Raw genomic sequence first — 27,571 nt, 5'->3', positions numbered from 1 at the left:
TGTTCTTGAAAACCAAAGGGCAGCTGCAGGTGAGGTGTATTCGTGTGAAACCAACAGTGCAGAGGTGTCGTAATCAACCAGCAGGTTCTGGACATACACAACTCTTAATTCCTGAACTCTTTGGCCGATTTCCGTATTAGTAACAGCAGGTGTGGTTCACACAGTGCCATATTACCAGCAAGGCCCAGACCAGAGTTTCCGCCTATGGAATTGAGAATAAAAACCCAGAAATATTATTGCCATTTTGTTTTATTGTCAAACATGGTAACCAGACAAGTTAATACATCATCAAAATTATATATTTTTCTTTTTTTTTCCTCATTTTTTTTTACAAACGGTAAAATAGGCTGGGCGTGCCTTGTAACTATTTGACCTCGTTCACACTCGCACTCGCTCACACTCTCAGTGTATCGATTGATATTTCAACAAACAAATAACAACACTGAAGAACTTCCGAAAATTCGCACAAAGACTTTGGTCGAATACACGTTTGTGACACTGTCACCTAGGGCAACAGTAAAGATACCACAAAATGTGACAATAGACAAAATAAATTTTCTTGTTTTTAAGTGTTAAGTTTCATTAAGTTTCTTTTTTTATACTCCTCCTTATCGCTAAAGAGCAAACAGCAAATGTTCCTTTGATAAGGCATCTAAATTTCATATAATAAATGGATCTTTTTTAACGTTTAAAAAAAAACAGTTCTCACAACCAAACGCTACGACAGCAAGGATTTTAAAATTCAAGAAGGAAACACTGCAGACCAGTGCATAAAAAATTTAAAAAGAAAACGTAACCACAGGTTAAAGAGTTCAAATTGCTTTTTAATCATCTTGCGTGCTAGTGTGTAGGTACAGGTGTGTGTGTGTGTGTGTGTGTGTATGCATGTGTGTGTATGTACAGTGATACTGTAATATTTGTAAATGTTAGGGATACAGAAATGTTCTGTGTCAGAAAGAGCGAAAGAGTTTCTCCGTCACTTTTAAAAAAAGCAGTGCACCTATTCGCGGGTGAGGGCAGCCTGCCGCACTTCCTAACAGGGGTGAACGCTGCATGCGCGGATTTCCTTCATGTCCTTGCAGCTGGTGATCTGGGAGGTGCGATATTTTCTCTTGACGACCATGAAACGCTCCTGAATGCCTCCGCCGCAGAACTTGCTACAATCAGTCCACGCTGTCCATGGTCTCATCTTGCACCCTGGAAACAAAGGAAGACAGTCAGCGTCACTCAATGGAGGTCAAAATTTCATCGAATCATAGAATCCCCACAGAATAGGAGGCCATTTAGCCCATCGAGTCTGCACTGAGTCATCAAAGAAATACTTTACCTAGGCTAGCTCCATAGTCTCATGGATTTACCATGGCTAATCCACCAAATTTACACATCTCTAGACACTGTGATAACCTCTTAAGGTCTATGGGGAAATCACTGATGGATCTCCATGTGGGGTTCATTGAGTATGTGTTCCCCTGGTAACAGGCAGGCTCAGGACTGGGCCTGCTGATCTGTAGTCCCAGGCAGGGACTAGTGTGTGCACGCCATGGTAATGGCTTTATTTTGAATTCTGTAATAAACAATGTTATTTTCCAGTTAGGCTTCCTGAATCATGGTAAAAAGTCTGACAACACCAGGTTTAAGTCCAACCGATTTATTTGATAGTAAACTCACTAGCTTTCGAGGTTACCCCCTTCGTCAGGTGAATGGAGAGTTCTGGCCTCAGACAGAGCATATAAAGCACAGACAGTTTACGGATTACTGATTAGAATGCGAATCCTTACACCTAACCTGCTGTTCAAGTCTTAAAGTGGCTAACAATGTGAGTGGAGGGAGCACTGATCACAGGTTAAAGAGATGTGTATTGTCTATTTGTGTATTTTGCAAACCTCACTTACTGTACTGTCTGGAGACAATACACATCTCTTTAACTTGTGATCAGTGCTCCTTCCGCTCACATTGTTAGCCACTTTAAGACTTGAACAGCAGGTTAGGTGTAAAGATTCGCATTCTAATCAGTAATCCGTAAACTGTTTGTGCTTTATATGCTCTGTCTGAGGCCAGAACTCTCCATTTACCTGACGAAGGGGGTAACCTCGAAAGCTAGTGAGTTTACTATCAAATAAATCGGTTGGACTTAAACCTGGTGTTGTCAGACTTTTTACTGTGTTTACCCCAGTCCAACGCTGGCATATCCACATCATTCCTGAATCATTACAGACACTAAGGGGTAATTTAGCATGGTCAATCCATCCAGCATGCACATCTTTTAACTGTTAGAGCACCTGGAGGAAACCCATACAGTCATGGAGAATACTTGCAAACTCCACATGGACAGTCATCCGAGGCTGGAATTGAAACCGATTTGCTGGCACTGTGAGGAGCAGCGCCAACTATGCTGTTCATAGGAACAAGCCATGTCTGGACAACTGGACTGTGCTGTTAGTCCTACATGACCTGAGCCCATACCCTCTTTCACCTCAACCCATCAAAATATCCTCCCATTCCTTTCTCCCTCGTTTGTTTGCTCAGCTTTCCCTTAAATGCATCTATCCTATTTACCTCAACTACTCCTTGTGGTAGCAAATTCCACGGGGGTAATTCTCCCCAAAAAATTCTAAGTGTTAAATTCACAGAAAAACTGGGATAAATCCCTCTGTTTCTTTCAGCAGGAGTTTAAAAATGAATCTCCCACACTCTGTGCACTGCCGAGTGCACGAGCGTGAATCAGTGCAAAAAATCAGGGAGCAGGGCCTGTCCCGCTCGAGAAGCAGTTCAAGCGCAGTGGCTCCTGTCTGCCAGCCTCCCGATTGCTGGCCAGCTCAATCACTGGCCAACCCCGTGACCCCACATCGCCATCCCTCTGCCCCCACCCTACTCCCCCGTGGCCAAATCACTGGTCCCACAAACATGCCCGAGCCAGCCTCGCCTACTCCCCGACCTCTACCCTCACAATCCCCTCCACCAGCTATCTCAACACCTCCCCCCCTCCCACCCCCCACAGCCCCAACTCCCCAAGCAGGTTGGCCTCCCACCCAATCCCCAACCTCTCTCCCTCTGTCACTCAGCCCAAAATGCAGAGTGGCAGTGGGACCCTCCCACTTCCCCCTATCGTGCCCCCCCTCCTCCCGCTCCCCCCACACACCCCCCCCCCCCCCCCACTCCACCCCAGAGGATCCACCTCTCCCATCAGGCCCTGCCCTTGGCACAGCTCGATGCCTGGGGACCCAGGTCACACTTCCCGGCAGCTGAACTTCTGAGTGGCCTCGATTTCCACCCCCCCCCACCTTCACTCCAGCAGGATCGGGCCACCAGCTCCCCACTATGATAATCTCCGCTGGAGTGAACCATTCCTGGTGGTGGGGGGGGGGGGAAGAGAGGCAAGCGGGTTGGAGATTTCAACCATAGAGGCGCACACGCTTAGCGCGAGTCGGCCTCCGCTAGAGTCCCCAGCCTGCTGCGCTCAAGAAAAGTAGTGCAGCAGAATGGGAGAAATACCCCACTACATTCTCATTACTTAAGAACATGAGGACTAGCACCATTTGGCCCCTCAAGCCTGCTCAGCCATTCAATAAAATCATGGGCGATCTTTTCGTGGACACAGCTCCATTTACCTGCCCGCTCACCATAACCCTTAATTCCTTTACTGTTTAAAAATTTATCTATCTTTGCCTTAAAAACATTCAATGGGGTAGCCTCAACTGCTTCACTGGGCAGAGAATTCCACAGATTCACAACTCTCTGGGTGAAAAAGTCCCTCCTCAACTCAATCCTAAATCTGCTTCCCCTTATTTTGAGGCTATGCCCCCTAGGTCTAGTTTCAGCTGCCAGTGGAAATAACTTCCCTGCTTCTATGTTATCAATTCCATGCATAATCTAATATGTTTCTATAAGATCTCCCCTCATTCTTCTGAATTCCAATGAGTACATTCCCAATCTGTTCAGTCTCTCCTCATTAGCCAACCCTCTCAACTCTGGAATCAATCTAGCGAATCTCTTCTGCATCCCCTCCAGTGCCAGTATATTCTTTCTCAAGTACCCTGGCACTGCCTCCTGATTTCTGGCTCTCCACCCCTTTCCTCACTGTTCTTTCTCAATGTGAAATGGTTCTGAACACTTGGTTCACAAAATTCTGCACAGGAATCCCTGCAGTGCAGAAGGAAGCCATTTAGCCCATTGAGCCTGCACCGACAACACTCCCACCTGAGCCCTATCCCCTCAACCCCATGTACTACTACTAGTAATAGTCCTCCTGACACTGAGGGGCAATTTAGCATGGCAAATCAACCTAACCCACACATCTTTGGACAGTGGGAGGAAACTGGAGCAGCTGGAGGAAACCCATGCAGACACGGGGAGAATGTGCAAACTCCAGACAGTCACCCGAGGCCTGAATTGAACCAGGGTCCCTGGCGCTGTGAGGCAGCAGTGCTAACCACTGTGCCCACACCAGAATATGGAACAGTCCTTCATCTGTACAGAAGCTGCCCAGAAAACTGACGATAGTAGACACGATAAAAAAGGCTGTATCAGCGCAGGACCTCACTACAAACCTTTGCTTAAAAAATCGTGCCAGATCAGAAGTTCCTAAAGAAGAGTAAGGATAAAGACACTATATCAATGCAAGTTGTTGAAGTGCCAGATTAGGCTACATCTGTATTCTCAATCTTCAGATTTGTATCTTGAACCCATTGCGCTGGACTGCTGAGCCACACAAAACATGAAACTAAGGAAACAGCATCAGTGCCACATTCACATAAGGAATAACAATGTCGGAACTTTGGGTTCACTCAGGAACATTCCTGACGCCTCACTCGGTACCTGTGTGCTCTGGAATTTCGGGGTCTCCCCTCATCTGTTTATTCCTTTGCCTTTCTGGAGCTTCCTTGCGACGCCTCTTTTCGTCGCTCAGCCTCCTCGAACATCTCCGCACTTTACACTTCTTGCGCTGGACAGTCTCGGGGCATGGAGCCCCCCCAAACTGGGGCTCCAGTTTGATCATCCTGGTCCTGATCACATGACCCTTCCCACAGGACTTATTGCACTCTGACCACTCTGACCATTCGGAGACCATGCAATCAGTGGCTGCAATTGGAAAGAAAAAGGAGTGTAAACGTTTCTGACAGCATTAACTTCAATCATTGATGGTGACTTGTTCATTCAGAATGAATAACAGGCTATTGCGGGGTGAATCAATTGATCTGAAAAGCATAAATATCTACAGAGAGTAACTGAAACAGGGAGAATTGATGTTCAAATCATGAAGTCTTTTGATAGAGTAGAGAAGGAGAAACTGTTTCTACTGGCAGAAGGGTCTGTAGTCAAAGGACTTAAGATAACTGGGGGAGTGAGATAGGGGAAGCGAAGTATACCTTGGAGGTCAAATTTTTACTCTTAGGTCTTGCCCTGATTACCAAAACTTTTAGTAAAATCAGCACAGGACCTGACATTCCAGGATCCCAGAGCAAATGGTGAGGATCATTAAGAAAGCAACTAATAACTAGAGCCAGTGGGTATGTGAGAGTACCAATGTATCTCTTTCACTCACTTGCTTCAAGTAGCCGTGTTGTCTGTTGCCAGACCTGGAGATTTGGTATGGTAGCTTTCCAGTAACTGGCTTCAGCTGGCACCCAACCTGACCCCTCGGCCACCCCACTTTCTAAAGTAGTCTCATTAACCAGAAGTTGACTTCCTGAGTTTCCACAGATGGCAGACCTGTCCTGGGTTCTTCTGATAGTCCACACTGGTGTACTCAGAGAATGGCATTGCAATGGGATCCCGGTAAAGCCAAGAACAAGGGAATGTTCAAGGGGTAGATCTCTCACTGGCATAATCGCTTCTTATAATGATGGAGTGTTTACCCTTGCTGAGGCCTAACAGCATTATTGGTGCTCTAGGGTCATATACATCTGGTCTTGTTTTCTGATCTTTTGAGGTAGTCTGGCCAGAGATACAACTGAAGGAAACCTCCCAGAAAGGTAGTGGAATTTCAACACTCCATTCTCCATGAGGCAAAGAGGATCTGCAGCTTGCACCATGATCTACAACAATGAGTCTTTAAGATTTTGCAACATTAATCCTGGTCAGCCTGTCACATTAAAAGAGAAAGATGTGAATTTATCTCACACCTTTCACAATGGCCCAAGTAATTTACAGCCAATGAAATGGCCCCATGTTGCGTGCCACTGTTTTGGGTGGTATGGTGGCACAATGGTGAGCATTACTGCCTCATAGGACCAGGGATCCGGGTTCAATTCCGGCCTCGGGTCACTGTCTATGTGGAGTTTGCACTTTCTCCCCTTGTCTGCTTGGGTTTCCTCCGGGTGCGCCGGTTTCCTCCCACACTTCAAAGATGTTCAAGTTAGGTTAATTGGCCATGCTAAATTGACCCTGGTGTCAGGGGATTAGCAGGGTAAATGTGTGGGGTTATGGCGATAGGGCTTGGGTGGGATGTGGATGATAGACTCTTTGGACTGAATGGCCTCCTTCTGTACTGTAGGGATTCTATGATTGTAAGTACATTTAAAAAATAGATTCTGCCATAATGTAGGGAACACACAGTCAATATTTGGACAGTTAGCAATGGGATTATGAATGATGTTAATGGAGGGATAAAGATTGGATGAGGACACCATGGAGAATAGCAATCATGGGATATTTTATGTCCCCTGTGAGGGTAGACTGGGATGTTTGACAACTCATCCACAAAACAGCACCACAGCAAGTGGAGTGTCATTCTTAATTTTGTACTCAAGTCTCATGGATCAGCAGCAAGAATGTGACCAACTGCCAGCTCTCAGCAATTTATACTTCCCACTTGGCTCTGGGCAATCCTCTGCAAGCCGCTGCCGCAATGGAGTTTGTGATTGGGCTTTGCAGACAGAAGATTGTCTGGTGCTCTGACCTATGGTGTCCTTTCACCCTCAGTTCCCCCAACTACCTAAGATGGCAGAGAGAAAAACCACATTGGGGGAATTTGTGGTATCTTGATTTGGTCACTATAATGTCAGAGTCACCGTGAAAATATAAATTCTTGGAAAAGTCACCGTGAAAATATAAATTCTTAACAGCATTCAATGTAATTTGTTGCAACATATAGAATCCCGACCATGCAGAAGGAGGCCATTTGGCCCATCGAGTGCACTGACCATAATCCCACCCAGATCCTATTCCCGTAACCCCTCATATTTACCCTACGAATCCCCCGACATAAGGGTTAAACAAGCATCTCTCCCAAGAAATTGCACAGTAGTTGGGTAGAGTGAGGCGTCTATATATAAGAACATAAGAACATAAGAAATAGGAGCAGAAGTAGGCCATCTGGCCCTTCGAGCCTGCCCCGCCATTCAATAAGATCATGGCTGATCTGTCGTGGCTCAGTTCCACTTTCCCGCCCTCTCCCCATAACCCTTAATCCCCTCTCTTATCAAAAACCCATCAACCCGCTTCTTAAAAATATTTAGCGAGGCAGCCTCCACCACTTCAACGGGCAGAGAATTCCAGAGATTCACCACCCTTTGAGTGAAGAAGTTCCTCCTCAACTCCGTTCTGAACCGCCCCCCCTTTATCTTGAGGCTGTGCCCCCTAGTCCTACTGTCTTTTTTGAGCGGGAAGCGTCTTTCCACCTCTATCCTATCCATCCCATTCATCATCTTATACGTCTCAATGAGATCTCCCCTCATTCTTCTAAACTCTAACGAGTACAAGCCTAGTTTATTCAGCCTCTCCTCATAGCTCAACCCCCTCAACTCCGGTATCAGCCTAGTAAACCTCCTCTGCACTCCCTCCAAGGCCAAAATATCCTTGCGCAGGTGCGGCGCCCAAAACTGCACACAGTACTCCAGCTGCGGCCTCACCAATGCCCTATACAGCTGCAGCAAGACCTCCCTACTTTTATATTCAATCCCCCTCGCTATGAAGGCCAGCATCCCATTCGCCTTCCTGACCACCTGCTGCACCTGCACGCTGGGTTTTTGCGACTCATGCACAAGGACCCCGAGGTCCCTCTGCACCGTCGCCTGCTGCAGTTTTTCGCCACGTAAGTAATAGTCCTTCCTACCATTCTTCCTACCAAAGTGGACCACCTCACACTTGCCAACATTAAATTCCATTTGCCATTTCCTGGCCCATTCGCCCAGCCTATCTAGATCCTTCTGCAGACTCTCCACACCCTCCGCACAATTTGCCTTTCCCCCAATCTTGGTGTCATCAGCAAATTTCGACACCCTACACTCGGTTCCCTCCTCCAGATCATCTATATAAATGGTAAATAGCTGAGGCCCCAGCACCGACCCCTGGGGCACCCCACTAGTCACCAACCGCCAATCCGAATAGCACCCATTGACCCCCACTCTCTGCCTCCTATTTGACAACCAATCCTCTATCCACGCTAACACCCTACCCCCAACTCCATGTCCTCTGACCTTCTGCAGTAACCTCTTGTGAGGTACCTTATCAAACGCCTTCTGAAAATCCAGAAAGACCACATCCACCGGCTCTCCTCTATCCACCGCCCTAGACACATCCTCATAGAACTCCAGTAAATTTGTCAGACACGACTTCCCTTTAATGAAACCGTGTTGCGTCTGCCCTATCAAGCAATTCCCTTCAAGATGCCTCGCAATTTCCTCCTTAATGACGGATTCTAACATTTTACCTACCACAGACGTTAAACTAACCGGCCTGTAATTCCCCGCCTTTTGCCTGGCACCCTTCTTAAACAACGGCGTAACATTAGCCGTTTTCCAATCCTCCGGCACTTCCCCGGAATCCAGCGACGTCTGGAAAATAACCACCAAGGCATCCACTATCACCTCCGCCATTTCTTTCAGAACCCTCGGATGCATTCCATCCGGTCCTGGGGACTTGTCCACAATCAGCCCCTCCAGTCTGTTGCGCACCACCTCTCTAGTAACAGTAATGTCATTAAGACCCTCCAGTCCTACCACCTTTCCATCGCTAACACCCGGCAAATTATTCACGTCCTCCTCCGTGAAGACAGAAACAAAAAAGTTATTCAAGACCTTAGCCATATCCCCATCCCCTACCACTAGGTCCCCTTTCTCATCCGCTAAGGGACCAACGTTCACCCTAGCCAGCCTCTTCCTTTTTATATATTTATAAAAACTCTTGCTATCCTTTTTTATATTAAGCGCTAGCCCAGCTTCATAGCTTCTTCTACCCTCCTTTATCAACTTTTTTGTCAATCTTTGTTGACATTTAAACCTCTCCCAATCCTCTTCTCGCCCACTGCTCTTAGCTACTCTAAATTCCTCCGCTTTTAATTTAACACTTTCCTTCACCTCCTTCGTTATCCACGGCTTATTACCTCTCTTCCTACGGTCCTTTTTAACCATCGGAATAAATTTCTGCTGAGCACCAAGAAAGATCTCCTTAAAGATCCTCCACTGCTCCTCAGCAGACCTACCTTCCAACGCGCTCCCCCAGTCCACATTCGCCAATTCTTCTCTCATCCTACCATACTCCCCTCTATTCAAACAAAGGACACGTGTCCGGGAACCCACTTTCTCCTCCTCCATCTGCAACAGAAACTCCACCATACAATGATCACTCTCTCCAAGAGGATCCTTCACCTCAAGGTCCCTAATTCTACCCGCCTCATTACATAGCACCAGATCCAAGATAGCTCGCTCCCTCGTCGGCTCCAACACACACTGTTCCAGGAAACTATCCCGGCAGCATTCCAAGAACTCCTCCTCGAGCCCACCTCGTCCAACATGGGTCGACCAATCAATATGCAGATTGAAATCCCCCATAACTACTGCCGTCCCATTCCTGCACGCCGCACTTATTTGCGCGTTAACAGCCCGCCCCACCTCCAGATCATTATTCGGGGGCCTATAGACGACACCCACCAGCGTCTTCCTCCCTTTGCTGTTCCTAATCTCCACCCACAACGATTCCACTTTCTGCTCTTTGGCTCCGATATCATCCCTTGCTACCACCTTGATGCTGTCCTTAATCAGCAGAGCTACGCCACCCCCTCTTTCCTCCTGCCTATCCTTCCTAAACACTTGATAGCCCTGTACATTCATCTCCCAGTCCCTGTCACCTTGCAGCCACGTCTCTGTAATGGCCACCAGATCGTATCCATTTGTGTCGATCTGCGCCACCAGCTCATCCACTTTATTCCGAATGCTTCGTGCATTCAGATAAAGCGCTTTCATCCCAGCCTTCTTCTGGACCCTATTTGCCGTAACGCCACCACTTGGGACATCCTCAGCCTCTTCCCTTACCTGTACCCTATCCTTAACTGTAGACCTCCTAACATCACCTACCCTCACACCCTCCCCCCCCCTAATTAGTTTAAAGCCCTGTCTACAGTCCTCTTTACTCGATTCGCCAGCACTCTGGTCCCAGCACGATTCAGACCAACCCCATCCCGCCCGAACAAGTCCCACCTACCCCAATACTGGTGCCAATGCCCCATAAATTCGAACCCATTCCTCCCACACCAATCTCTGAGCCACCCATTCACTTCCTTTATCCTGTCAACCCTACGCCCGTCTGCACTCGGTTCAGGCAGTAGCCCAGAGAAGACCACCTTGTCGGTTCTACTTTTTAATTCCATTCCCAGCTTCTCATACTCCCTCCCCAGATCCTCAGTCCGCACTTTGCCTACGTCGCTGGCACCCACATGTACCACCACAACTGGGTTCTCACCCTCCCACTCCAGATTCCTCTGCAGCCCAGCTGCGACATCCTGTACCCGAGCACCAGGCAGACAACACACCCTTCTGTGCACTTTGTCATTGTGACAAAGGACAGTGTCAATACCCTTCACCCCACTATCCCCAATCACTACTACGTTCCTTTTCCCCTTCTCTTTGCCTATGTCCTGCTGCATCACTGTACCGTGTGCAGTTTGCTCACCAACCTCACCTGCCTCGTCCTCTTCCAGAGTGGAAGCAAGAACCTCAAACCTGTTATGCAGATTAAGAGGCTGAGGCCTCCGCTCCTCACCCCCCTTCCTCCTCCCAGCAGCCCCCTTTTGTTCCTGACCCTTAGATTTAGACAGTCTAGAGGGGGTGGATGTCACTTGCACCCCATTGACAATGACACCCTCTCTCCCCCTGATGAGCCTCAGTGTCTGTAGCTCAGAGGCCAGCTCATCCACCTTGAGCTGGAGCTCCTCCAGCAACCTGCACTTACTGCAGACATGGCCACTGGGAAGGACCCTGGGGTCCACCAGTTCCCACATCATACAGGAACCGCACATCACATGCCCCTCCATTATTCAATATAATTTGTAGTGGGAAAAAATATTTTCCTTGTTTTTTGCTGTAGTAGTTTTGAAATATTGTGAGGTAGAAGCCATTCCAATATTAAATGCTGGAAGGATCAATTGGATAATATTCTGTCCATTTGTGTTCAATGTTGTCTGATATAAATTGATGGGAGTCAGGGTGGAGGGAGTGGCCAATAGTAAATAACACAGCCCAAACCTCCCATCATCATCAGAGACAATCAGGCAACGTTGCAACAAACATAGGCTGATAAATGTCTTCAAGTTCCATGGCAGAAGACATTATGAAAAAATTCTGACTATTAGGAAAGTCTTAACAGACTGAGGCTCTTTCTTCAAGAAAAGAGAAGAATGAGGGGTGACCTAACGGACGTCTTTAAAATGATCAAGGGTTTGGTAGGGTAGGTGCAGAGATGTTGGGCGGGATTTTCCAGCCATTCCCGTTGACAGCGACCCCTATCCCACCCCCTACAGGGGCAAACAATGGGAAACCCCATTTACGGCAGCAGGACCAGGAGTTCCTGCCACTGGCCGATGGTGGGCCGTCTCCACCACCACAAAACAGGCTATGGTGGGGGTGGGGTTGGGGGGGGGGGGGGAGCGTGGTGGTGGTGGTGGTGATGGGCCAGGGCTGGGCAGAAAATCCAGCCCATTGTCTCCACTTGTGGGGTGATAACAAACCAATAGTTCATAAAATTAACATAATTACTAATACATAAAATCAAATAATTTAGATTAAATTTCTTTATTCAGAGAGTAGTTGGAATGCAGAACTTGTTCCTACAAGTTGAGGCAAATAGTATTGGTGCTTTAAAAAGGCATTTAATAAACACATCAGGAGGAAAGGATTAGAATGTGTGCTGCCTGGGTTACATGACGAGTGGTGGGAGAAGATTCAAGTGGAAAAGAAATGCAGGCATTGACCAACAGGGCGAAATGGCCAATTTCTGCACCAGTGCATTCAATGTAATGCCACAGGTGGAAGGTTCACAACTGGGGAACTTCTACTTACGACATTCTGGCAACATGCACTTCTCCACCTGCTCCAACTCCTCGTTGCATTCTCCGATCTCGGCTGGGGTTTTCAGCATCCTCCACCGTGATCTCATGCCGATCCCACACGTGACGCTGCAGTCACTCCAGTCTGACCAGAGTGTCAGCATACAGGGAATGGTCTCTGATACCAAACACAGAACAGAAGTTGGAAATTCAAAAAGCTACTCTGCTGAATAACAATGTTAATGCAGATCAGTGCTTACCCAGGTCAACATTTTAGCATTCCCTATGAACCTTTAGTAAGTTCAGGCAACCCAACCCCTTAATTTTGGGATTGCCTGATCATGCTAGATTTTGAGAATCGTAAGAACTCAAAGGAAACCACGTGATCTTTCATGAACATTTCTCCCAGTTGCACTTCCATGGAATTTCAGGGCAGGATTTTCTGCCGTTCCCACCAGCAAAATCTACCAACCAATGGCAACCCCACTGCGAGCTCCCTGGTGGAAACAATGGGAGACCCTACTGACAGCGACCTGACCAAAAGATCCCACTACCTGCTAATTGCGAGCCACCTTCGCCGCTGCAAAACATGCCATTAGATGGGGGCTGAGTGGGGAGGATGCATGATGGTGGGGGTAGAGGGCTAGAAATTCCCATTCTCAGTCTCTGTTCTCTTCACCATGCTTCTGTTTCCAAAATGGATGGTGGGATGCCAAGAGAGAGAGGGAAAAGTAATGTGAAATTCCTTGAAATTAGTTACTGCATCTAAAGAAATGATTAACTATTTTTGAGTTAAAATAAATTGACATTGGGGGCAATTGTTACATATTGCTCAAGAAGTAGCAATCTTAGGTTTATTTCTTTTGCAACTCCCTCACCTACTCCCATTACTAATCTCAAGCCCTGGTTACCTTTCTTAAGTCCCATTATTTTCTCCATTACAATTTTATCACTGATAATAAATCCAATAACATTTTCCCTTTATTATTTACCAATTCCATTTTGTTTCTCTGCTTCTACTTTAAAAACAGATACAAAGTAGTCATTTAACAACTCAGTTATTTCCTACATTTCGAGTAATCTTTCAATGAAGCTAATGAAAATCGGATGGGATGGAAAATGAACTTTTGTTCTACTAATACTTGGCCATAAAATTAAAATTCAGACCTTAAAATTTAAACCCACGTTCTCATTAATTTTCAAAACTTAGAGATCTTGATCTCTCTGATTTAGGATTTATTCACTGCTGAGATAAGAATGCTAAGAACAGCACGTTTCCTGAATTAAGAGAGAAGAAACCAATGAATAAAGAGAAAGAAGCACATTTAGATTTGAGCTGCTTGAGTCTGTGCACTGGATTGTGAGGTTCCTCAAGGAGTTTGGTTTGAGCGCTTCTATTTTCGAAGTTGTGCAGTGAAATGAATCAGCAGTGATCGCACAATTTGGGCCTCTAAGAGCAACAGCCCCTTTGACACTAGACCCGATTGTCTTTTCCATTGACTAACCAATGAAGTAAACATAGCTTCCCATTCAACAGGAGTCCCTTCCACATTCATGAGTTGCCCGATTTCCCTCCTGGTATCTTTTGTTATTACAGGTCGGCAGGTAACAAACAAGCGAGGTAAATGTTGAGTTGTTGGAAATGTCTGGGACAGTGTGTTGCTTGGTCCTCCCAAAGATAGGCCACGTTCAAAATGACGTCAAGTGCATTAGTAATGACCCCTTTAAAAACTATTACAATCCCAGGGGAAGAGGATGACAATTGACCCCAAAAATGAGACATGTTAAGAAATATGTAATTCTCTGTTCATCCATATTAATTCCATAAGTAACTGGCTATCAAAAAAACTATACCCTGGTTAGGTGGAACAGTCTGGAAGAACTTCCTACAATTGAATACAGAAGTTGGGACATCTTGTTAAAGTGTACAAGACATTGGTAAGGCCACACTTGGAATACTGTGTGCAATTCAGGTCACCCTATTAGAGAAAGGATATTATTAAACTAGAGAGCGTGCAGAAAAGATTTATTAGGATGCTAACGGGACTTGATGGATTGAGTTATAAGGAGAGGCTGAATAGACTGGGACGTTTTTCCCCTGGAGCATAGGAGGCTGAGGGGTGACCTTATAGAGATCTATAAAATAATGAAGGACACAGACAAGGTAGATAGTCAATATCTTTTCCCAAGGTAGGGGAGTCTAAAACTAGAGGGCATAGGTTTAAGGTGAGACGGGAGAGATACAAAAGTGTCCACAGGGGCAAATTTTTCACACAGACAGTGGTGAGTGTCTGGAACAAGCTGCCAGAGGTAGTAGTAGAGGCGGGTACAATTTTATCTTTTAAAAAGCATATAGATAGTTACATGGGTACAATGGGTATAGAGGGATATGGGCCAAATGCGGGCAATGGGGATTAGCTCAGGGATTTTTTTAAAAAAGGGCAGCATAGACAGGTTGGGGTGAAGGGCCTGTCTCCGTGCTGTAAACCTCTATGACTCTATGACTTAACCCTTGTGATAAAGTGACAATATTGATAGAAAAAACAAAGAACAAATGTTTCAGTTTTAAATGATTCCAATTTGTTAGAATTTTGTTTAATAAATTACCTTGTTTGAGAATTAAAGAAAAGCTAGTCATTGTTTTTTAAAGGACTGTTATTGGTGACATTTGGAATTTGACAGATACTTTGAGCGTTAACATGAGATTCCCAGTCTGGGCTCCTGGGTGGCCCTCATACTTACGACAGTCTGGCATCCCACATTTCTCCATTTGTACTGTTTCCACTTTGCACGTGGATCCGTCTGACGGATGCATTTTGATCATTCTCTGCCTCTTCTTGGTGCCCATCCCGCAGCTCGCACTGCACTCCTCCCATTCTCCCCACTCCGTCACAAAGCAAGTGTCTGATGCTAAGGTCAGGGGAGGAAGAGGAGGTGCATGAGGAATACATCCGCAAGTTTGTCAACAGCCATCTATTTGTTTGCAACTTTGGCATTCTCTCTGACTCAGGGTTGAAATCCCAATGCCCTATCTAGTCTATCACCCTAACTCCTACTTTCACCTCTGCAATAGCAACATTCATCTCTGTCCCTGTCTCAGTCCATCTCTTTCTGAAACCCTCATTAGTACCAGTACTCTCCTGGCTGGTCGTCCATCGACCAACCTCTGAAAACCTAAGCTTATTCAAAACTCTACCATTCATATCCTAACTTGCATTTTTCCATCTTTTCTTTTCTGCCTTCTGGTCTGGCAACACCTTGATTTTTAAACGACCATAGAAACTAGAAGCAGGAGTAGGCCATTCGGTCCTTCAAGCCAGCTCCGCCATTCATCATGATTATGGCAGATCATCGAATTTAATATCCTGATCTCCCCTTCCTCCCATATCCCTTGATCCTTTTAGCCCCACTACCTATATTTAATTTCTTCTTGAAATGTTTTGGCCTCAATTGCATTTGGTGGTAGTGAATTCCACACCTCTCTTTGGGTGAAGAAATTTTTTCCTTACCTCATTCTAAAAGACTTACTCCTTATCCTCAAACTATGACACCTAGTTCTCACTGTTGGGAGCATTCTTTCTGAATCTACCCTTTATGACCCTGTTAGAATTTTATAAGTTGCTATGAGATCCCCTCTCACTTTGTTTTCATCACCTTTGTTTTCAATTCCATCCATGGCCTAGGTGACTTCCTCCAGCCTTGCAACCCTCCGTGGCCTCTGTGCGCCTCCAAGTTTGGTCTCTTGAGCATTCCCAATTATAATGGCTCCATCACTGGTGATCATGTCTCATGCTGTCTAGGGCCATAAGCTCTGAAATTTCCTCCCTTAACCTCTCCACCCCTCTATTTCTCTCTCCTTCTTTAAGACACTTCTTAAAACCTACCACTTTGATCAACTTTTTGGTCATCTATCCTTACAGCTTCTTCTATGGCTCAGTCTTAAATTTTATCTGATTAAACTCCTGGGAAGTACTTTGGGATATTCCACGATGTTAAAGGCGTGATATGAATTCAAGTTGTTATCTCAAACCATCTCACCTTGAATAAAATCCAATCCAATAAAATCCTCACTGGTTCTGAAGTGCTTTGGGACTTAGGGTCATAAAAGATGCCCTTTTCCCAGACTTTGGAAAATGTCTACTCAAAACATATTCCCATTTTTTTTATAACCCTTTCAGAGGCTGACTGGCCTGCAGTATAACTCCAGTCCTTTTCCCTTCGATCCGTTTTCATGCACCTACCACACTCCTCATTGACAATGCATTTCTCTGTCTCTTCAGTGGGCAGTGTGCAGAGGGAGCCATCCTCGGGGTATTGCTTAATGTATCTCTCCCGTGATCTCATTCCCATTCCGCACGAGAGGCTGCAAGGGGACCAGCTGATCCACTCTGACATCATGCAAGTCGAGGCATCTGGAAATGGTAAGCAATGTGTTATTAAACGGAGCAAAAAACCTTACGGACGTACAAAATTGATGTGCAGGGAAAGACCAACTTTATCCATCAAGCCTGTCATAAGCTGGTGGTGGCCAGAATATCATTGACCAAACAATTCCAGCCAACTGCTCCTCGCCCACCCCCCTGTAATCTCCTTGGGGGGGGGAAGGAAGAATGGCCAGAGAAAAATACCAATATGGCGAAGAAGACCTCTGGAAGAATTCCTCTCCATTTCCCTCAATGATCAAAGCAAGTCTTTACATAACCTTTCATTTCATTAACGTCTACTGATCTTGTATGCAATGGGGTAAAATGGATGACAGAGGGCAGGATTTTCTTTGTATCCGTCAGGATTCTGACATAAGGGTCAACCGGAGGTCAAAAACCCACACAAATCGGGGAACTGTCATCCAGGTATGATTTTTCCCAGATTAGCCAATACTCATGGAAGCATAGAATCTAAATGGCCCATCAAGCCTGTACTGACAACAATCCCAAACAGGCTCTATCCCTGTAACCCCATGTATTTACCCCATGACACCAAGGGATAAATTTTCCTATTCTGCCAATGATGGAAATCGTAGCAGGCGATGGGCGAACCATGGAAAGATCCATTGACCTCAGGCAGGATTTTCCAGTTTCGGGTGAGCATGGCCGGAAAATCCCACTACAAGGGGCAATTGAGCATGGCCAATTAATCTAACCAGCGTGTCTTTTCGGATCGTAAGAGGAAACCAGAGCACTCGGAGGAAACTCACGCAGACACAGGGAGAATGTGCAAACTCCACACAGACAGTGACCCAAGGTTGGAATTGAACCCGGGTCTGTGGCGTTGTGAGGCAGCGGTGCTAACCACTGTGTACCGTGCCTCCCATAATGGCCAGATTGTTGTCTCAGTAAGGGCAGTCAGTGGGCGGGATCTCAAAGCTGCAGGGCCAATAGGAGCAGTAAGCTATCTTAAAATTAAAATGCTCCGAGTAGTTGGCCACCTATGTGGAGGGGGCTTCCCTCAGCAGGGGGCTTGCAGCTGCAGCTGACACCAGAGAAGCAGGAAAGCCTCCAAGTCAGAGGCATGCAGGTCCACCTCCAGGCAGCTGGCCTTTTCCCCCGGACCTGGAGGCTAACAGGAAAATCTCAGTCGTCTCCCTACAGTAGGCCTTAACAGAATTTTAAAAACCTGAATTGGCTATCTGCTACTTATCGGCAGGTAGCTCTGCTGCACCACCCTGCCTCCCTCACCCCACCACCTTACAACATCCACCACTCACCACCCATCATTCCACCACCCATCATTCCAACACCCATCATTCCACTCATCACCCACCCCACCCTCACCCAAACACCTACCATCCCACCTCTGAGATAGTGATCTAGGATGTTGTGGGTAACTGACTCACAGGCTGATGGTGCGAATGTTTCAGCCCACCTGCCTTTCAACATGCCCTTTGGGAGCCGTGAATTGGCAATCCATGTAGCATTTCTCACAATTCTTATCTTCTTCTCTGGCTTCTTCCATTTTACTTGGGCCAATACAGAGCTAGCTGATCACCCTTCCCCATCTCCTCCCAAAAGTCACTCATTCTTCTTCCAGTCCTGCTGCATCTTCACATATGCTCTTAATCCGACCTCTTCTTCTTCACCCTGCCAATCCCACCTTCACCATTCGTCTCACCCCATTTCCTCTCTGATAACAGATGAACTTACTATTTCAATTTCTTCTTGGCTATTCTCTTCAACATTCCCATGATCCTCACTGACCCCTGTTGCACTGATTCCTGATTTTGCCCTTCCTCGTTACTCGACACATTCATCTCCACATCCACATCTCATTCACATATATTATTCCTCTTTTCTTGATGTTGCCCAAGGTTCTGCACCATATGACAGTTTTAATCTCTGACTGAGAAATATAAAATAAGCTCTGACTTGCCTTCACCCATCTTATATGGCCATGTCAAGTTAAGGACAAGAACCCAAAGGGTGGAATTTTATAAGAATGATTCTAAGCGTCCAGTTAGTGTGAAAATGGGAGAGTTCTTGATCGTATTTTTTGGGCAAGTTTTCACACTCAATCTTACGTCATTGAAAAAATGGTGTAGAATGTTTCTAGCTGCTGCAGGTAGTGAGCTTGGCTTAATTCGCCATCCAGCCTGTAGAGGGAGCTACTGAGCATGTGTAGACCTCTGAAGCTGCACATGCGCAATTGCAACTGCAAGGGTCTGACAGACAGAGAGCTGTCAGCTCCCTGTTGCAGCAGGCAATCACAAAAAGCTCCACCCCCTGTGACTGACCATGAACTCCACAATGCACGGATATGTAGCCCATGCTGGCCCCCCACAACACTCCACCCAGAGTGATCGTGGCCCCCCCCGATTCGATTGAATCTGCAGAGCAGCAGTGTTCCCCACTCCCGAGCTGATCACATCTGCAGAGTCCGAAGCAACCACCTCCCTCCCCCTCCCCGACTAGGCCATTGCCTTCAGGCCCTGCCCAGGCCCCCATAGGTCCTATCCTCATAGGCTCGCCCCTGTCCTGTCCCCATATGCCCCTTCTCTTGGCCCCACCACCATAGTGGCAGTGCCAAGGTGCTCTCTGGGCATTGCCCAGATGCCAGACTGGCAGTGCCAAGGCACTAGGGTGACACTGCCAGGTTGACACTGCCCAAGATGCACCCCCCTTGCCCTCGACCTCCCTGGGTTTCACCGGCGAGACAACATATGTTTTCCTCGCCAGACAGCACCTTTCCCAACGAGACCATAACGTTAAGTGAGCTCCGACGATTCAGCGCCGGGCTCCCTAAACAGAAGCAAATAAGCATTTAAATAAATTTGAATAATGTATTCAGCCTCTCGCTCATTTCTGGTGTGATCCTGATTTCTTGGCTCTCATACGATTTTACCAGCTCGCTTTGTCCATGGATGGGTCAGGCATGTCGGTAAAACCCTGGCCAGAGAGTCAAAACCAAGGTCAGTCTTCCAATATAGTGTGTTCAAGGGATAGAAGTTAACAGGGCTTGGGTACAAAGCCATAAGATAGCCTCAGTCAATTATAAAATTTCATGCATGCACACTGTCTACATTTTAAGCTGACAATCAGGATTTTTAGTTGAATAGCTGCTTCTGTCAATGCTATAGCTTTGAAACCATGTGACTCTCATACCTTTTATAAACTTCTGTTTCTTCGTCTCAGGGCTAGGTACTAGCCACCTGAGACAAGGCATATGATGGGATGTGGTTCAGAAGGTCAGAGAGGGAACATCTGGATCAGCCTCAGTTCATTCTCAACACTGAAATCGCCCAGCTGTCGACATCATGATGCGGAAAAGCTTCGGGAGAAGAGTGGGATGAGTCACGGCCCAAACCGGAAGGAGCTTCCGTGAAAGGACCAGGGATAAAATCCTCATGAATGGAGGATCTTGCTTTATTACACCTCAGAGAAATATTTCAAACCGCTTCACATGAAGTACCTACTTGGTGTGTCGATTAAAACTGCAGGCATTTTGTTTGTGTATACAACAGAGCACTCAATCATTCGTGCGATGAAAAATCATTTCAATTATCCCACAAGGGGCAAGTGTTAGCTATGAACATTGGGAGAGCTCACTAGATCACAGGATTATTAATGCTCATCTAAACATTCTGTTCCGGTCCCCATCCCACCCACTTCTGGTGACGCCAAGAGATGGGGTGGGGACCAGACTGAAGTATGGGGTACAGGTTCGAGACGAGAGGGGGAAAGCTTAAAGGAGATGTGCGGGGAAAGTTTTTCACGCAGAGAGTGGTGGGTGCCTGGAACGTGCTGCCAGGGAAGGTGGTGGAAGTAGGCATTTAGCAACATTTAAGAGGCATCTGGATGGGTATATGAATAGGGAGAAAATAGAGGGATATGGACCGAGTAAGGGCACAAGGTTTTTTTTCTGTGGTTTAGTTAGGAATCATGATTGGCACAGGCTTGGAGGGCCAAAGGGCCTGTTCCTGTGCTGTACTTTTCTTTGTTCTAAACAGGAGCAAAGGCCTCAGTTTTCACATCTGATTTGAATCTGAGGATCTGCTCCCACGTTGGGACTGTTAGCTGAGGGTGGACCCTTTAGCTTACAATCATTTAACTCAGAGAGCTGCCAACTAAGCCAAGCTCTTATGTGTTGTTTGAAACCACAGCAACGCTGGCAAATGGGTTGGTGCTGTTGCAAACTAGAGATCGGCTCAATGAGAAATGGGGGAAATGCGAGAATTTTATTCAAAAGCTGTCGTGCTGCAAACGTCAGCAGGATAAGATTTTACAGCTAAATGCAAACATTTGTATTCGGGAAGAAAAGCAGAGAATCAGATTTCCTCAACACAGGTCCTGCTGTGGTTGCGATCACTGCAATAAAGTATTAAATTTTATTCAAGCTTTCTCTCAGAGCTGGAAAGCACATATAGCTTTTGTACAAAAATAACAAAACACAGAAACGGCTCATTTAATTAATTTCCCTTTTGATGCAACAGTGTTGACAGTTGAAGCGCTCAACATTCAGAACGCATACCTTACCTCCTCACCTTAAAGACATGCATTACATCATCTGGATGCTTCACTGGCTTCTGTATCCCAGAGAGCAAGCCAGAAGATTGTTATCTTTCACATTTCCTCACAGCCTCGCCTCACCCAATTTCTACCATTTCTAGCCCTGTAACTCTGTGTGCCTCGTCTGGACCTCCAACACTGATGGCCATCTTAAGCTACCTTGCCACTGCTCTGAACCATCACCCCAGCCATGAGCTAGCAATGGCAAAGGTGCCACCCAGCCTTTCACCCATCCTTAGGCCCATGGCGGCCCTTAAGTTGCTAATTAATGGCCATTTAACTGTGGAGGGGGGAGGAGGACCTCCTTTTGGGGAGCCAGAGAGGCTCTCTTGTTTCCCTGTGTCCATTCAGGGCACCTTCCCCAGGTTGGTACCCCACTTTCAGCCTCTGCCCGTCACCCCCATCACTTGAACCCAATCCTTCCCCCAACTCCTTGCTTCGCCAAGGTCCCTGATCCCTCCCAAAGCAAAACCCCCTGCCGCCCCCCCCCCCCACCCCGTCTTACAGTTCTGTACCAATGATTTTCCTCTTGGACTGCGTTCTGGTACAACCAGGACTATTCAGTGCCCAGAACTCGAGGGCAGGACTTACGGGTGCTCAGGATTGGAAATTCCATTCTCAGCTCATCAAGGCTGTCCCCACCATGTTATTGCTATAGGGCAGCCCTTTTTAAAGTTGGCGAGTTGCTGACTGACTTTTCTAACAGGCTGGTGGGGGGGGGGGGGGGGGGGGCAAGGCAAGGGGTTATTGGGGAAGTGGTGATATAATGGTTCGAATCCCACCATGGCAGATGTTGAAATTTGAGTTCAATAAAAATCTGGAAATAAAAATTTAATGATGACCATGAGACCACTGTCAATTGTCGTGAGAATCCATCTGGCTCCCTTTAGGGAAGGAAATGTGCCGTCCTGACCTGGTCTGGCCAACATGTGAGTCCAGACCCACAGCATTGTGGTTCACTTTTAATTGCCCTCGAAAGGCAACTGGGGATGGGCAATAAATGCTGGCCCAGCCAGCGATGCCCATGTCCCAGAAACAAATAGAAAAATATAATTCAACCAATTTTCTCTACAGGTGCTATCAGCCCTGATGAAAATTTCTGGTATTTTCCATCTTTACTTCAGGTTTCCAGAATCTGCAGTATTTTGCCTTTGTGTTCTACTCAATTTAGCACCCGGGATTTGCTTTCTGAAAAGCAGACAGTTTGGTCGATTTTAAAACAAGACACAAGTGACAGAATATTACTTTCAAAGAGGCACAACAATGAATAAATGAATCCAGAAATCATGCTTCATCATGTGCTGCCAAAATGAAAGAACAGTAAGCATTACAAAGAATTGAATGAAAAATCGATACTTTGAGACAGTGATATCCAAAAGAAAGGCACAGAACGATATCCAATTGCAATAAAGGGGCAACACGAGGTAAGTAATAACCTGGAAAAATCAACAGCAACTCATATTTATATGTGGTAAAGTGCAATGAAATATCTGCAGTAAAAACCTTTAATTGTTTTTAATTCATTCATGGAATGTGGGTGTTGCTGGCTGGGCCAGCATTCACTGCCCATCCCTGAGGGTAGTTAAGAGTCAACCACATTACCAGTTATCAAACCTCAAAATTATCAATTGTCAATTATCAAAACCTCAATGTCAACAAAACAAAAGAGGTTGTCATCGACTTCAAGAAGCGTAAAGGAGAACATGCCCCTGTCTACATCAATGGGGACGAAGTAGAAAGGGTCGAGACCTTTATGTTTTTAGGTGTCCAGATCACCAACAACCTGCCCTGGTCCTCCATGCCAGCACTATAGTTAAGAAAGCCCACCAACACCTCTACTTTCTCAGAAGACTAAGGAAATTTGGTATGTCAGCTACGCCTCTCACCAACTTTTACAGATGCACTATAGAAAGCGTTCTTTATGGTTATATCACAGCTTGGTATGGCTCCTGCTCTGCCCATGTCTGCAAGGAACAGCAAAAGGTTGTGAATGTAGCCCAATCCATCACGCAAGTCAGCCTCCCATCCACTGATTCTGTCTATACTTCCCAGTGTCTTGGCAAAGCAGCCAACATAATTAAGGGCCCCACGCACCCTGGACATTCTCTCTTCCACCTTCTTCCGTTGGGAAAAAGATACAAAAATCTGAGATCACGTACCAACCGACTCAAGAATAACTTCTTCCCTGCTGCCATCAGACTTTTGAATGAACTTACCCTGTATTAAGTTGATCTTGGAGAATGATAGAGAGTGGGTTGGCTTGATCTTGGGTTTGGACATAGCTTGGCACAACATTGAGGGCCGTAGGGCCTGTACTGTGCTGTACTGTTCTATGTTCCATGTTCTCTATACCCTAGCTATGACTATAACACTACATTCTGCACTCTCTCGTTTCCTTCTCTATGAACAGTATGTTTTGCCTATATAGTGCACAAGAAACAATATTTTTCACTATATGTTAACACATGTGACAATAATAAATCAAATCATTGTTGTGGGTCTGGAGTCACATGTAGGCCAGACCAGGTAAGGACGACAGATTTCTTTCCCTAAAATATATTAGTGAACCAGGTGGGTTTTTCCAGTGACCAACAAGGTTTCATGGTCATTATTAGACTTCAATCCAGATTTTTATTGAATTTGAATTTCCCCATCTGCCATGGTAGGACTCAAAGCATGGTTCCCAGCACAGTAGCCTTGGTCTCAGGACTACCAGTCCAGTGACAATACCACTATGCCACTGCCTCCCCAAATGCAGAAAAAGGTACTGCACAGGAGCAGTATTGAACAAATAGAAAAAAGTTTTTAAGTTTAAGTTTATTTATTAGTGACACAAATAGGCTTACATTAACACTGCAGTGAAGTTACTGTGAAAATCCCGTACTCGCCACACTCTGGTACCTGTTTGGTTACACTGAGGGAGAATTTCGCATGGCCAATGCACCTAACCAGCCCATCTTTTGGACTTTGAAAAGAAACTGGAGCACCTGGAGGAAACCCATGCAGACATGGGGAGAACATGTAGAGTCCACACAGACAGTGACCCAAGCCAGGAATTGAACCTGGGTCCCTGGCGCTGCAAGGCAGCAGTGCTAACCACAGTACCACCGACAGAAAATAGAAAATGTTGGAGGGTTGTTCTTTCATCAGTTAGCGAAAGGCTAACTGCTCTTTCCACAGGTGTTGCCTGACCTGATGAATATTTCTAGATTTTTCTGTTTTTAATTTCAGGTTTCCAGCATTTGCGGGTTTTTGGCTTTTGTACTTTGCTATTTAGCAAGATTTTGACATTGAGTTGTATGAGAAGATATTGGGGCAGGTGGCCAAAAGCTTGGTCAAAGGGATACATTTTTTGGAGCATCCTAAGGGAGGAGAAAGGTAGAGAGTTGGGATGGATCAGGGAGGGAATTCCAGCACTTAGGGCCTTGGCAGCTAAAAGCACAGCAGCAATGGTAGTGTGATGGAAATAGGGGACACACAAGAGATTGGAGGAGCGCAGAGATCTCCAAGGGTTGGAAGCAGTTAAATCAAATTGTTTGAAATAAATAAATCGAATATGCTGCCCCAAGCCTTGATGCTTAATGTTTAAAGGATTCTTGGCTGCATTTCTCACTGACCATGTTTGGAAATAAAAATATTTGCAAAAATCACAATCAACATCATTTGATGTCTTGTTTTATTTGTTTGTCAGTTCCATTAGGACCAGTTTTTAGGACCAGAACCATGAATTGCTCTCTCACAGAATCCTGGGGATAACTCCCACACTCTCAATCGAGTCACGTAATCTATTGACCACTTTCTCCATGTGCATCTTTCTCAAGCAACTACCTAATTAGAGAATTTCTGGACTTTGGGAACGTTTTTGGGCCAAGCAATCAAGCACTAATAAGATTCTGCACAAAATTTATTTTTCCCCATGCTCTTTTTGCGTTCCCAGTGTGGTGTCTCGTGTATCAGTGACACACTGATGTCCATTCAGAAATCACTGTTAGTCGAAACATAGCCCTTCACAATCACAAACTTCATCACCCCATAAACCTGTTCTCTTACAGCTGCTATTAGTGTGGGACTCCTATGTTTAATATAACATTTTAAATATTCACCTTTGTCGACATGGCATGACTTTAGGGCTGATGCAATTTGCACTTCTCACAACTAAATTAACTTATCAGTAATTGTGAATGCACAGCGTCTAAACTATCATGAATGCTTGAGGACTGGTGTGAGAAGGCCATCAGACACAAGATTTAACCACAATCAATTATCATTTTGTCGACATGTATTCAAGGGAAGGGGAGCCTGTCTACTGAACATCTTATTTAATTGTGCATCTAACCTAACTTTTGCATTGCATAAGGTATTGTGTCTAAATGGTTGCAGTTTCTATAACGACTATAAGATGTATGGCGCAAAATCCAAACATCTGTTACATTCCAAACTGTTGGAAGAATGCCCAAAATTAAATGTCAAAAAACTACTCTTTTTCTGAAGATAAGCTTCATCTGTCTAACAGAGAGGCTCTGGGAGCCACTTGCTGCTGAGTTTCCAGTAATTTTTTATTCATTCATTCGATGTGGGCATCACTGGCAAGGCCAGTATTTATTACACCTTCCTCATTTCCCTTGAGAAGGTGGTGGTGAGCTACATTCTGGAAGCGTTGTTGCAGTCTGGGTAAACTCACAATGCTATTATAGGTGGGAGTTGCAGGATTCTAAGCCAGTGACAATGGCAGATGATTTGGAGGGGAACTTGAGGTGGTGGTCTACCCATGTGCCTGCTCCACTTGTTTAGGCAGTTTATTGGTGAGTCGGTGCCACTTGATGGCACTGCCGATGACATCTCCCATCACTTTGCTGATGATTGAGAACCAACTGAATGGATGAAAACTGGCCGGGGTGGATTTGTCCTGCTTTCTGTGGACAGGACATACTTGGACATTTTCTCACCTGTGACGCCAGTGGTAGCAGTCCTTTGACAGAATGTCTAGAGACACACTAAACCTAATGGGGCGGCAGGATGATGCAGTGGTTAGCGCTGTTGCCTCGCAGCACCAGCGACCTGGGTTCAATTCCTGGCTTGGGTCACTGTGTGGAGTCTGCATGTTCTCCCCATGTCTGCATAGGTTTCCTCTGAGTGCTCTATCTTCCTCTCACAGTTAGAAAGACGTGCTGGTTAGGTGCATTGGCCATGCTAAATTCTCCCTCAGTGTACCCAAACTGGCGCCAGAGTGTGGTGACCAGGGGATTTTCACAGTAATTTCTTTGCAGTGTTAATGTAAGCCTACATTTGGACACTAATAAATAAACTTAATCCTGGAGCACAAGTCTTCACCACTACAGCTGAGATTTTGTTACCATACGATTCAGCTGTCACTTGGCTGGCAGTTTCAACAAGCTAATAGCAGCTCAAACAACCCATTCAGGTCAATTACACTTGGAAACAGGCAAGTCATTTCCAGGACTGCTAACATTTCCCCTTGGACTATCAACAGCTGCTGCTTCAACACATAAGCAAAATGAAGCTATTCAAAATGTTAATTTTAGAAGTAATACATGATCTGTGTTACGGATGCAACACTTTCAATACTTAAGTCAGAAGGTTGTTAGTTGAGATTCCACTTCAGAGACCAGAACACATAGCCCAGACTAACACTTCGAATGCACTATTTAAAGAATGCTGCACTGTCAGAGTTACTCTCTTTCTAATATAATGTTACACTAAGGACTGGCTTGTCTTTTCAGCTCAATGTAAGTCGCCCCATTAGGGACAAGGAGAAAAATCACAGGCCCCAATGTTTCTTCTGTTTCTGGGCCCCTTATTTCCACCACATCCAACCTCTTTAACTTTCCCTCTGGGTGCCCAGAATCAGGAACTAGGTGGCACGGCGGCACAGTAGTTAGCACTGATGCCTCACAATGCCAGGGACCTTGGTTTGATTCCTGGCTTGGGTCACAGTCTGTGTGGAGTTTGCACATTCTTCCTGTGTCTGCGTGGGTTTCCTCTGGGTAGTCCGGTTTCCTCCCACAGTCCAAAAGACCTGCTGGTTAGGTGCATTGGCCATGCTAAATTCTCCCTCAGTGTACCCAAACAAGCATTGGAGTGTGGTGAATAGTGAATGTTCGCAGAGACTTCATTGCAGTGTTAATGTAAGCCTACTTGTGAAACTAATAAAAAAATTAAAATTTTAACATGGTCACAATGGGGTCGAATGGTTTCATATAACTTTATAAAAACTTCTTGGTTTTTGTACCCTATGAAACAATTTATAAAGCCCATCGCAAGCTGAGGTTTCAGTTTGATACACTTTGCAATT

The 27,571-nt window shown here is 45.7% G+C and overlaps 1 protein-coding gene across 1 annotated transcript in view; it reads right to left on the bottom strand.

The window, feature by feature from the left end:
- Positions 1-231: 231 nt before the first annotated feature.
- Positions 232-27,571, bottom strand: part of spon1b (spondin 1b) — a 309,867-nt gene continuing 282,527 nt past the window's right edge. Inside the window, exons 12-16 of the mRNA XM_080190019.1 lie at positions 16,501-16,671; positions 15,002-15,169; positions 12,273-12,437; positions 4,816-5,079; positions 232-1,197 (exon numbers count right to left, since the gene is read on the bottom strand). Of these exons, the coding sequence (XP_080046145.1) occupies positions 1,034-1,197; positions 4,816-5,079; positions 12,273-12,437; positions 15,002-15,169; positions 16,501-16,671 (932 nt within the window). The 3' untranslated portion in view covers positions 232-1,033. The remainder of the gene's footprint in view (positions 1,198-4,815; positions 5,080-12,272; positions 12,438-15,001; positions 15,170-16,500; positions 16,672-27,571) is intronic.

The sequence above is a fragment of the Carcharhinus amblyrhynchos genome, chromosome 6 (assembly GCF_965287045.1).
Source record: "Carcharhinus amblyrhynchos chromosome 6, sCarAmb.v2.hapA, whole genome shotgun sequence".
NCBI classification, from domain to species: Eukaryota; Metazoa; Chordata; class Chondrichthyes; order Carcharhiniformes; family Carcharhinidae; genus Carcharhinus; species Carcharhinus amblyrhynchos.
Note: the sequence above shows the minus strand (reverse complement) of the source record. Positions and strands in the feature narration are given on the sequence as shown.